This window comes from Mobula hypostoma, chromosome 12 (genome assembly GCF_963921235.1).
Source record: "Mobula hypostoma chromosome 12, sMobHyp1.1, whole genome shotgun sequence".
Lineage (NCBI taxonomy): Eukaryota > Metazoa > Chordata > Chondrichthyes > Myliobatiformes > Myliobatidae > Mobula > Mobula hypostoma.
Genome location: NC_086108.1, coordinates 44,029,149 through 44,041,235, shown reverse-complemented (window position 1 = coordinate 44,041,235; position 12,087 = coordinate 44,029,149). Strand labels below are relative to the sequence as shown.

Here is a 12,087-nt window from a genome sequence, read left to right as displayed (position 1 = left end):
CTCAACAGAGCCATAGAATAGTGACTGTAACAGAATCAATGAAAGACTGCCCAACTGGGGCGATCAGCCAGAGAGCAGGAGGCAACAAACTGCAAATGCAAAAAGAAACAATAATATAAAGAAATAAGCAATGAATATTGAGAACATAAGATGAAGAGTCCTTGAAAGTGAGCCCATAGGTTGTGGGAACATTTCAATGATGGGGGCAAATGAAGTTATCCCCTTATTCAAGAGCCTGATGGTTGAGGGTTAGTAACTGTTCCTGAACCCGGTGGTGCGAGTCCTGAGGCACTTGTACCTTCTTCCTGATGGCAGTAGGGAGAAGAGAGCATGTCCAGGGTGCTAGGGGTCCCTGATGATGGATGCTGCTTTACCGTGACAGTGTTTCATCTACATGTGCTCAATGGTGGGGAGGGATTTTCCTGAGATGGACTGGGCCATATCCACTACATTTTGTAGGATTTTCCATTCAATGGCATTAGGGTTTTTGTACTAGGCTGTGATGCAGCAAGTCAATATACTCTCCACTCCACATCTGTAGAAGTTTGTCAAAGTTTTTAGACGTCTTGGTGAATCTCCGCAAACTGCTAAAAAACTAGAGGCTCTACCATTCTTTCTTTGTAATTGTACTTATGTGCTGGGCCTCTGAAATAGTAACATAGTAAATAGTAACAGGAATTTAAACTTGCTTCTCTGATCCTCTGATAGTGACTGGCTCATGGGCCTCTGGTTTCTTTCTTGTTTTCAAAACCCTTCATAGCCTCTTTCGTCCCTGTTTCTGTTAACTTCCCCAGTCTTCCAAGATACTGTATCTGTGCTGATCCAATCCTGGCATCTTGCACATCTGTGATTTTGACCATTGCACCATTGAAGGCAACATCTTCCACCGCCAAGATCTAAAGTTTGGCCTTCCCTTCCCAACCTCTGTTCCTCTCTATGCTCATTCTAGATGCCTTTTAAAATCCATGTCCTTGATAGAGTACTTGAGGTAATTTGTTCCAGTATCTGGCCAGCACAACTGCAGAAATAGTATATTTCTGCATCATAACTGTAACAGTCTGGTGCTGACCATGTGGAGATGTCCTCCCCATAAACGCTGCTCCGGCTTCCTCCCACATTACTAAGGAGTGTGGGTTGGTCTGTTAATGGACCAGTGTAAAGTGGCCCGAGTGTATAAGTGGGTGGTAGAATCTGTGATTTATTGATGGAATATGGAGAGAATATACAGCAAGAGCACGAATTTGCCTCATGAATCAGTGTAGACTTGAGGGGCCAGATGGCCTCCTGCTATGTTGTAAGTAAAGCTGGAAACATTTCCTTACTTTATCAAATTTTAGTACTCCTATGCATGCCTTGTAATGTTTTATCATATTTTTAAAACTACAGAGGTGCAAGCTGTGTTATTATTTAGGATGACTATAAGCTTGGAGGTGTAATAACCGCAGACATAGTTCTCATTGTTAGTTGTGAACTTAAGAATGTATATAAATATAACAAAATGTGACTTTAAAATATGAGCTAACTCCACTTGATGATTACTTGTTTATGAATCCCCTGTGTCGTACCACAGTAAATTAACAATGGTTTACTGTTAATCAGTCTACAAAGTGGTTGCTAACAGTTACTATTCTGGACAGTCATTATTATGACAGAATAAGGACAAATGTAATAGTTCTTTCTCACAGTTGCTGAGATATAATATACGCTCTAATGTACCCCAAGTCTGTTAGAGTGAGTCACTGAGAGGAAAAGGAAACGGGTGGAGTACTTACCAGTAACTGATTGCCATTGGAGAATATATTGTCTGCTGTTTCAGGTTAACATAACAGAAAATGCTTGTTTACAAAGTACCTAAACTATCTCCTTCAAAAAGTGTTCTTTTAAAATTATTTTGAGATGTGTTAGAACTATGTCCAGCAGCATCCAGTGAACCTAGAGCTAGAGGCCCTATAACGTCCTTAGAAATAGCAATTAAAAGTTAACATATAGAAGATACTTGCCAATGGATGCTCCAAACAGAGAAAGCGGCAGAAGGTTTTCCATGGGTGCAACTGATCGGGCATTGCTGAATTTTGACAATTTTAGTTTTTCAGAGAGACTGTCTAGACTGGGGTTGTTTTCTTTGGAACCAAGGGGACTGATGGGAGATATAATTGAGGTGTGCAAAGCCATAAGAAGTCTGAACAGGAAGAAACAATTTCCTGAAGGAGAGAGGTCAACAAGCAGGGACAAAGACAAAGGGTGATTGGTAAAGAGATTAGAAAAGAAATTTTCACCCAGTTGTAGTTAGGGTTTGGAATGCTTTGCCTGAAAGTAGTGGAGCAGAAAATCTTATCACATTTAAAACATAACTTAGGAGCAAGAATAAGTCATTTGGGCTTTCAGGCCCGCTCTTCTGTTGGATATGGTAATCATTTACTTCAGTGCCCTGCTGCTGTTTTCTTTCCATACTTCTTGATTTCTTTAACATTAAGAAAAAAAATCAGCCTCTTTCTTGAGGAAGTTCTTGAAGAAGCCTCTATTATCTCTTGTGGTACAAAATTCATACCCTCCACAACCTCTGAGTGAAGCAATTGCTCATGACCTCAGGAGGTTTAAAAATGGGTAGCCTGTACCTTATGACTGTGATTCCCTTTTCTGGATTCCAGCTTCTCTGAAACAACATTCTCTTGTTAGAATTTTATGGGTTTCTACGAGGTCATCTCTCATTCTTATAAACTCCAGTGATCCAGTGAATAGAGGCCCAGTTGATCCAACCTCTCTTAAAACATCAACCGAGACGAGAATCAGGCCAATAAACTTTATTGTTCTTCTACACGCCCACAAAAAATCCTTCCTCACAAAAACAGCGTAACAGCAGACAAAGCTCCTTAAAGGACCTCATCAAAGTATTGTGCACTACTAGCAAGGATAATCCATGCTCCTGTACTTAGATCTTTTTTGCAAAGAAAGACCAAGCATTCAGGTGCTGCAAGAAGTAAGAAGACTGTTTATACGCTTGATTTTAGTGATTGGTGTATGATCTTGTTGCACCCCTCCCAATCTCACACCATTCAGATAGTAATCTAACGATGTTTTTACAGCCAAAGTGGATAACCACAGAAAGAATCACACTACTGCATCTGCTATGCATTTACGCATTTACCCACTTACCCAAGTTTGCTTAAAGCACATTGGAGCTTCTTGCATCTTCCTTATAATGCACAAACCCCAGTCCATTTAAATTTGCAAGCAAAGGTGTTATATTTAATTCCCTCATCCACATCAGTGTGGTATATTGAAAACTGCTGGGTCCCAAGCTCTGAGTGTCCTACTAATCACTAACTGCAGTCGAGAAAAAGGTCCTGTTTATTACAACTCCCCAATATATTACCCAAATTCCATAAATTTGAGACCTTATCATAAAACCTTCTGAATGTTTTGGGGTACTTGGAGGCACATAATGGGCTGTAATCAGCATAGTTTCCTTAAGGGAAAAGCTTGCCTGACAAATCTGCTGGAGTTCTTTGAAGAAATAACAAGCAGGGGAGACACAGGAGAGTTGGTAGATGTGGTATACTGGGATTTTCAGAAGGCCTTTAACAACGTGCCATATATGAGGCTGCTTAACAAGTGAAGAGCCTATGGTATTGCAGGAAAGATACTGGCATGAATAAAGCATTGGCTGAATGGCAGAAGGCAAATAGTGGGAATAAAGGGCGCCTTTTCTGTTTCCACCGGGGTCTGTGTTGAGACTGCTTCTTTTTACGTTATATGTCAATGATTTGGATGATGGAATTAATGGCTTTGTGGCCAAGTTTGCGGACAATACAAAGAGGGGCAGGTAGTTTTGAGGAAGTAGAGAGGCTGCAGAAGGACTTGGACAGATTCGTCAAATGAGCAAAGAAATGGCAGATGGAATATAGTGTCAAGAAGTGTATGGTCATGCACTTTAGTAGAGGAAATAAAAACATAGACTATTTTCTAAATGGAGGGAAAATTCAAAAATCTGAGGTGCAAAGGGACTTGGGGGTCCTCATGTAGGATTCCCCAAACGTTAATTTGCAGGTTGAGTCAGTGGTGAGGAAGATAAATGCAATGTTAGCATTCATTTTGAGAGGACTAAAATATAAAAGCAAGGATGTAATGTTGAGGCTTTATAAAGCATTGGTGAGGCCTCACTTGGAGTATTGTGAGCAGTTTTGAAACCTTTATCTAAGAAAAGATGTGCTGACTTTGGAGAGGGTTCAAAGGAGGTTCACGAAAATGATTCCAGGATTGAAAGGCTTGTTTTATGAGATACATTTGATGGCTCTGTACCTCTACTCACTGAAATTCAGAAGAGTGAAGGGTGACCTCACTGAAGTCTATCAAATGTTGAAAGGCTTCGACAGAGTGGATGTGGAGAAGATTTTCCTATGCTGGGACAGTCTAAGACCAGATGATGCAGCCTCAGAATAAAGGGGTACCCTTTCAGAATAGAGATGAGGAGGAATTTCTTTAGCCAGAGAGTGGTAAATCTGTGGATTTATTGCCACAGGCAGTTGTGGAGGCCAAATCATTGGATATATTTAAGGCAGAGGTTGATAGATTCTTGAATGATCGTGGCATGAAGGGATATGGGAGAAGGCAGGAGATTGGGGATGAAAGAGAAAATGGATCAGCCATGATGAAATGGCGGAGCAGACTCAAAGGGCTAAATGGCCTAATTCTGCTCCTATATTTTATGGTCTTATGCCCAAACACACCATGTCTACAGGCTGTCCCTTTCCTGCAGTTTCTCTTTTCATCAGACCCTTGGTTGCATAATGCATGTGAGAGGTTAAATAGAGTCCTCCTTTGTGGACGCAGAACTGACATTTCTTGTTTCCAAGATAGTAATTTCCTCTTTCTCACAATTGGGGATCTGCATTTGTCTTTGCTAACCTTGTGCTCTTCACAAATGTATGGAAGCTTTTACTGTCAGTTTTCATGTTCTCTTCATCCTCTTCCTTCATTATAATCCTTTTTGCTTCCCTTACGGAATTCTAAGCTGGTCCCAATCCACAGGCCTGCTGCTTTCCCTGGCAACTTTGCACATCTCCTCTTTAGAACTAATCTCTGATTTCCTTTGTAATCCATGTTTGAGTCATCTTTCCTGAGTTATTTTTGTGCAGATATAGAAGTCTAATTATTGTGGTTCATTTCATCCACCTATCCATGAGATCCCATTCAGTAAAGTTCCACAGTCCACTACCATACCAAAAATACCAGGCAAATTCTAGATCAACCAGTTTGCAGAAAAGTAGAAGACAGAGATTCCACTCTACTTTTTGTATCTTGTTAGTGAGATTAGAAATAGAACTCTTGGCAGCACATCTGATCCAGGCCAGGCACATGTCAGATTATACTGGAACCAATGAACTGAGAAAGCAAAAGTTAAAGGTGTTGCAATGGGTCATAGGGTGCGGACCCAAGTGCAGGACATAGGCACAGAGACTTGCTACGGGGACGGACTAGGACATGACTTGGACACGGGGACAGACTTGGACATGACCTAGACACGAAGCTTTGACTGGACACGAAGCCTTGACTTGGACTGGACACGGAGCCTTGACTTGGACTGGGGCTCGGAGCCTACAAAACAGAACAACGACAGACCACTTGCATCCCGGCTTGGAGCAGCGGCAAGATGGCCGGCAATACTCAGCTGGACACGAGACGACAAAAACAAATAACAACAGACAATACGTATCTTGACATGGAGAAGATCATGAAGACGGTCGCTTATTCTTGGCGGCTCAGAAGACAGTCCCTTATTCTTGGCAGCTCGGAAGACGGTCCCTTATTCTTGGCGGCTCGGAACATTCATCGCCGCCCTGGCTAGGGTAATGGACCAGCCCCAAGTAGCTGTAAGCCGGGGTTTTTATTCTACCAGTTCGGATGAAGATCTGGTGCCCTAATCAAGGAGCCCAGTGGAACAAGGGGAAAAGGAAATTAACTGAAATGAGTAGTTAACAGACCGGACCATGACAAAAGGTGCAGATAAGTTACAAATAGATTATGGAGTGGAGAGTTCACATGAGGGGACCCCTGCACCAGCAACCTATGTTCAATCCTGACCTCTGGTGCAGTCTGCATCGAATTTGCAGAACAAGAGGTGAACTCCCTATGACCACGTGAGTTTCTCCAAGTGCTCCAGATCCCTCCTGCATCCCAAAGATGAGCAGTTTGGTAGCTTAATTGACCGATATAAATTGCCTCTAGTAGCAGGAGATAGTAGGACTGTGCGGATTATAGGTTGCACGGAGAATTGTAAAATTGTAAAATTATTGTGTTAATTATATAAACTTGGCAAACAACAACTCTGATTGCATCTTCCAACTGTTCAGCAGTGACCATACATCTTTGAAGTGAAATTTTATATATGAGAAAGTAAGGTCTCGTAAATAGAACACAAATAAAAAAAACAAACAGGAAACTGGGATTCCCTCAACATTCACAGTTTACATTTCAAATGGCTAGCCACGCAACATAAATAATTAACTGAACTCTCTATCCATCACAGTAAACTCTATTCAATGGTGATTTAACTGTTTTGGCTACTTTAATGCATTGAGCAGGGCCCTTTTATTTAAATTACATTGTATCTATCTTTATTGGTGCCATATATCCCAGTCATGTCCAGTTATTGCATTTTATTCTTCAGGACTTTTGAATGCAAGGACAGAACTTCTGCAATACAGTACTCCTAATTCACAATGGCACTGAAGTTGAACAACATTACAATATGTAAAACTCCAGGGCTATACAAAGCACATGCTCCCTGATTACCCCTAATTAACATCTAGAACCAGGCAGCAAAACCAAAATCGTTACAGTTTATCAACACTATGATCATTTTCCACTAAAATGGACTTGTTTGTTTTGTTCTAATTGTCTTTTCTTGTAAAAAGATGTGTATAAATTATGCTTATTTGTTTTCTTGTGAATGCTGCTTACAGTGCCTATAAAGAGCATTCACCCCCGCCCCCGGAAGTTTTCATGTTTTACTGTCTTACAACATTGAATCACAGAGGATTTAATTTGGCTTTTTTGACACTGATCAACAAGAAAAGATTCTTTCATGTCAAAGTGAAAAAAAGATCTCTACAAAGAAGTCACATAATTACTTAAATATAGATCACAGTGTGCAGTCAAGGTGTTTCAATTGATTATAGTAAAAATACACCTGTATCTAGAAGGTCCAACTGCTGGTGAGTCAGTATTCTGGCAAAAACTACACCATGAGAACAAAAGAACACTCTAAGCAATTCCGTGAAAAGGTTATTGAAAAACAGAGGTCAGGACATGGATACAAGAAAATTTCCAAATAGCTGAATATCCCTTGGAGTACAGTTAAGTTAATCATCAAGAAATGGAAAGAACATGGCACAGCTGTAAATCTGCCAAGAGCAGGCCTTCCTCTAAAACTGACTGACTGTGCAAGAAAGGGACTAGTGAGAGAGGCTACCAAGTAACCTATGACAACTCTGGAGGAGTTTCAAGCTTCAGTGACGCCATCCCTTTCGTGAAACATAGTGGTGGCTGCATCATGCTATGCAGATGCTTCACTGCAGGAGGCCCTGGAAGACTTGTGAAGGTAGATGGTAAAATGAATGCAGCAAAATACAGGGAAATCCTGGAGGAAAACCTGATCCAGTCCGCAAGTGAACTGTAACTTGGGAAAATATTTGTTTACCAGCTACTGATGATTTGGAAGAGGGGACTGAGTGGCAAAATTTGCTGATGACACGAAACTGAGTAGAAAGGCAAACTGTACAGAGGATGTGGAGAGTTTACAGAGGGATATAGATAGGTTAAGTGATTGGGCCAAGGTCTGGCAGATGGAATACAACGTTGGTAAATGCGAGATCATCCACTTTGGAAGGAATAATAGAAGAGCAGATTATTATTTAAATGGTGAAAGATCGCAGCATGTTGTTGTGCAGAGGGACTTGGGAGTGCTTGTTCATGAATCGCAAAAAGTTAGTTTGCAGGTACAAGAGGTTATTAAGATGGCAAACGGAATATTGGCCTTCATTGCTAGAGGGATTGAATTCAAGACCAGGGAGGTCATGCTGCAACTATACAGGGTACTGGTGAGACCGCATCTGGAGTACCGTGTGCAGTTCTGGTCTCCATACTTGAGGAAGGATATACTGGTTTTGGAGACAGTGCAGAGGAAGTTCACCAGGTTGATTGCAGAGATGAAGAGGTTAACCTACGAGGAGAGATTGAGTCATCTGGGTCTATACTCTCTGGAATTCAGAAGAATGGGAGAGGATCTTATAGAAACATACAAAATTTTGAAAGGGATAGATAAGATAGAAGTAGGAAAATTGTTTCCATTGGTAGGTGAGACTAGAACTAGGGAACATTGCCTCAAGATTCAGGGGAGAAGATTTAGGATGGAGATGAGGAGAAACTGTTTTTCCCAGAGAGTGGTGAATCTGTGGAATTCTCTGCCCAGGGAAGTAGTTGAGGCTTCTTCACCAAATATATTTAAGATACAGTTAGATAGGTTTTTACATAGTAGGGGAATTAAGGATTATGGGGAAAAGGCAGGTAGATGGAGCTGAGTTTACAGACAGATCAGCAATGATCTTATTGAACAGCAGGACAGGCTCGATGGGCCAGATGGCCTACTCCTGCTCCTATTCCTTATGTCCTTATGTAGACAATGACCCCAAGCGTAAAGCCAAAGCTACACAGGAATGGCTTAAAAACAACAATGTTAATATCCTGGAGTGGCCAAGTCACAGTCCAGATCTAAATCCATTTGAGAATTTGTGGCTGGACTTGAAAAGTGTTGTTCACACATGATCCCCATGCAATCTTCATAATTTATTGCCGCCAAACAATTGGTACTAGAACGTACAATCATCACAGCGATATTTGATTCTGCACTTCACACTCCCTGGATTACAAATATTAAATATTAAAATATTAAAAACAGTTAAAATTAGTAAATATTAAACATATAAATTATAAATCATAAATAGAAAATAGAAAAATGGGAAGTAAGGTAGTACAAAAAAACAGAGAGGTAGGTCCGGATATTTGGAGGGTACAGCCCAGATCCGGGTCAGGATCCGTTCAGCAGTCTTCTCACAGTTGAAAAGAAGCTGTTCCCAAACAATCTGATAGAGCATGCGCAGTTCTGTAAAGAAGAATGGGGAAAAATTGCAGTGTCCAGATGTGCAAAGACGATAGAGACCTATCCACACAGACTCAAGGCTGTAATTGCTGCCAAAGGTGCACTTGAAGGTGGTGAATACTTATGCATTAATTTATTTTGTGTTTTATATTTGTAATTAATTTAGATCACATTGTAGAGATCTGCCTTCACTTTGACACAAAAATCTTTTTCTGTTGATCAGTGTCAAAAAAGCCAAATTAAATCCACTGTGATTTAATGTTGTAAAACAATAAAACATGAAAACTTCCAGGGTGGTGGTGGGGGACTACTTTTTATAAGGACTGTATATGATGCTATGATTCTGCTGCAAATAAGTTTTTCATTGCACTTGACAATAACCTTGACTTTGAACTCATCAATCTGGCAATGAAGCTCAAAATAGGTGAAGTTATACCTCTTCTGAAAGAATTATATGACAATTTAACTTTAATCACCATGATAGTCTGAAACTACGGACAAAATATTTCAGAAATAACATCGCAGGATTAGTTAACACGTTGTCTTTGAATATACTTCTATTTAACAGGGTTGGCAGAGAGCCATGGTTTCCCAAAACGAAGGGTTTTGGCCCAAAACGTCGAATAATCTTTTCAACTGATACTGACTGACCTGCTGAGTTCCTCCAGTGCATTGTGAGTGTTCCTTTGACAACAGCATCTGCAGATTATTTTGTGCTCCCAAAACGTATCTGGCCACTAAGCTAAGTCACTGTGCAGTGGTGGCTAAATTACATTTTCTAATACTCATGGGAATTGGTTGGGTCCGGGATTCACAATGTAGATTCTGGGTAGTATTGTTTTCAGAAGATCCTTTTCAAACTGTGCCCTAAGAGAACAATATAGTAAGGCTGAACAATCAAGATTTAGGAAGGGATAAGTATTTTGTAGCTTTATTTGAGAATCTTTCCATGTTCATGAAAAATTTTAATCAAGACAAGAAATTAGGTGTAATAAAACAAGTTGTACTGTACGTGATTTGTAGGATGACCAAACTTCCTTTCTTTCTATGCATGCATATGCTCATGCATAAGACTCTCACCTGATTGACATGTGGGATGATGTCACAGTCTTCCTTCAGCTGCTCTAAATGAGAAATGAGGAAATTGCTCACTCCTATGGATCGACATATCCCTACAAAAAGCAATGAGAGACAACAATAACAGATACTAAGTTACGCATCAGAGGATATCCTGAATTTAGAATACTTCTCAGGATGATAAAGGAGTGGAGGCACAAGTGGTTGGATGAAACAAATGTTCAGAGAAGACCAGGAACTCCATTATTGAAAGTTTGAACTAGATAACATATCTTACATGTCTGTTCCATCAAACCTTATAAGGAAACAGTTTTCTAATGCTCACATACTGCAACTCCCTAGTGAATAAAAGCTTCAAGTCTAGTGCTGGGAAAATCTAATGAGGCATAAGTGAAAAAACAATTAGAAATGCGTCAGCATCAAAAGAAGGAAACTGTTGAGTTGCTTGCCAAATTTGTAGGCAACTGAAACGTATAAGAGGGTCACAGGCAAGGACATAGTTCTCAACAAGGACTATTCTATTGTCTTTATGATGGTACGATTTATGGAGAATAAAATGCAATAAGTAATGTCTTAATAATACATGTACTGATCAATGACTTAAAAGTATACACAATATTACCTTTAGTACTAATCTAGAGTAATGGGTCCAAAGTTACATCTTATTCCAACAATTTGTTACAAAAGCTATTTTGCTGATGTTAATGAATGGTTGTACTGCAATGGTTAATTTAAAAAGAATAAGATTTGAGAATGCAAATGTATCAGTAGTATCAACAAATAACAGATAACACATTGAAAAGGCAGTTTCTTCTCAAGTAGCAAAATAAACCACATGTTTGTGCATTCAGTAAAATAGCAATTGAGAAAATCTCAGTCTCTAGCATAGATATGTAGAGGAAACTTTGATGTTTCTTCTGCTGAAAAACCTAAAGCTGCTACTGAGAGATAGCTTGAGGTTTTGCATCTCGTGTACAATTTACTTTGCAGAAGTACAATGTAAATTTTATTATACTGATTGAACACTGAATATGACAATTTACTGGCCAACATTAAAAATTACGTCAAAAATTCCTAATGCTTGAAGTGGTGTTCTTAGCAAAGCTTAGTTTAAAATCTTCAAGTAAGGTGGTACATAATTAACACTGTAAATCTGAAATTAAAAGGGAAAACACACTGTCAGTATCCTGAAGAGAAAAACAAATTAATGTTTCAGACCTGTTGGTGATTTTCATTCAAACAATTAACCTATTTCTCACTTTGAGACCTAACTGACCTGCTGGGTATTGTCACCACTTTCCAGTTTAAAATAAATATGTTTTGTATCACTGCATAATCATTATTATATAGCATTCATGTATTTATCTTTCTTTATCCATGTTAGTGTTTAGTTTAATTGCTTTTTGGAATAACCTGGATAGTCAGTGGATCTGGCTTCTGTCCACATTGCTCTGCTTTCCAGAATAAAAGTTTTCTTTAATTGAAAACCAGTATGTTGGGATTCTTAGTGGCCCTATAAGTAACATTTCATCTGCAAGTCTTTAGAACCATAGAACACTACAGCACAGAAAACAGGCCATTTGGTCCTTCTAGTCTGTGCCGAAACATTATTCCACTAGTCCCATTGACCTGCATCCAGTCCATAACCCTCCAGACCTCTCCCATCCACGTACCTATCCAATTTATTCTTAAAACATAAGAGTGAGCCCACATTTACCATGTCAGATGGCAGCTCATTCCACACTCCCACCACTCTCTGAGTGAACAAGTTCCCCCTAATGTTTCCCCCAAAACCCTTCTCCTTTCACCCTAAAGCCATGTCCTCTCATGTTTATCTCTCTTAATCTAAGTGG

At 39.8% G+C, this 12,087-nt stretch overlaps 1 protein-coding gene across 1 annotated transcript in view; it reads right to left on the bottom strand.

The window, feature by feature from the left end:
- The window catches only part of zgc:110366 (uncharacterized protein LOC550476 homolog), a 160,914-nt gene that overhangs the window by 30,718 nt on the left and 118,109 nt on the right, over positions 1-12,087 (bottom strand). Inside the window, 1 exon segment of the mRNA XM_063063934.1 lies at positions 10,238-10,329. Within this exon segment, the coding sequence (XP_062920004.1) occupies positions 10,238-10,329 (92 nt within the window).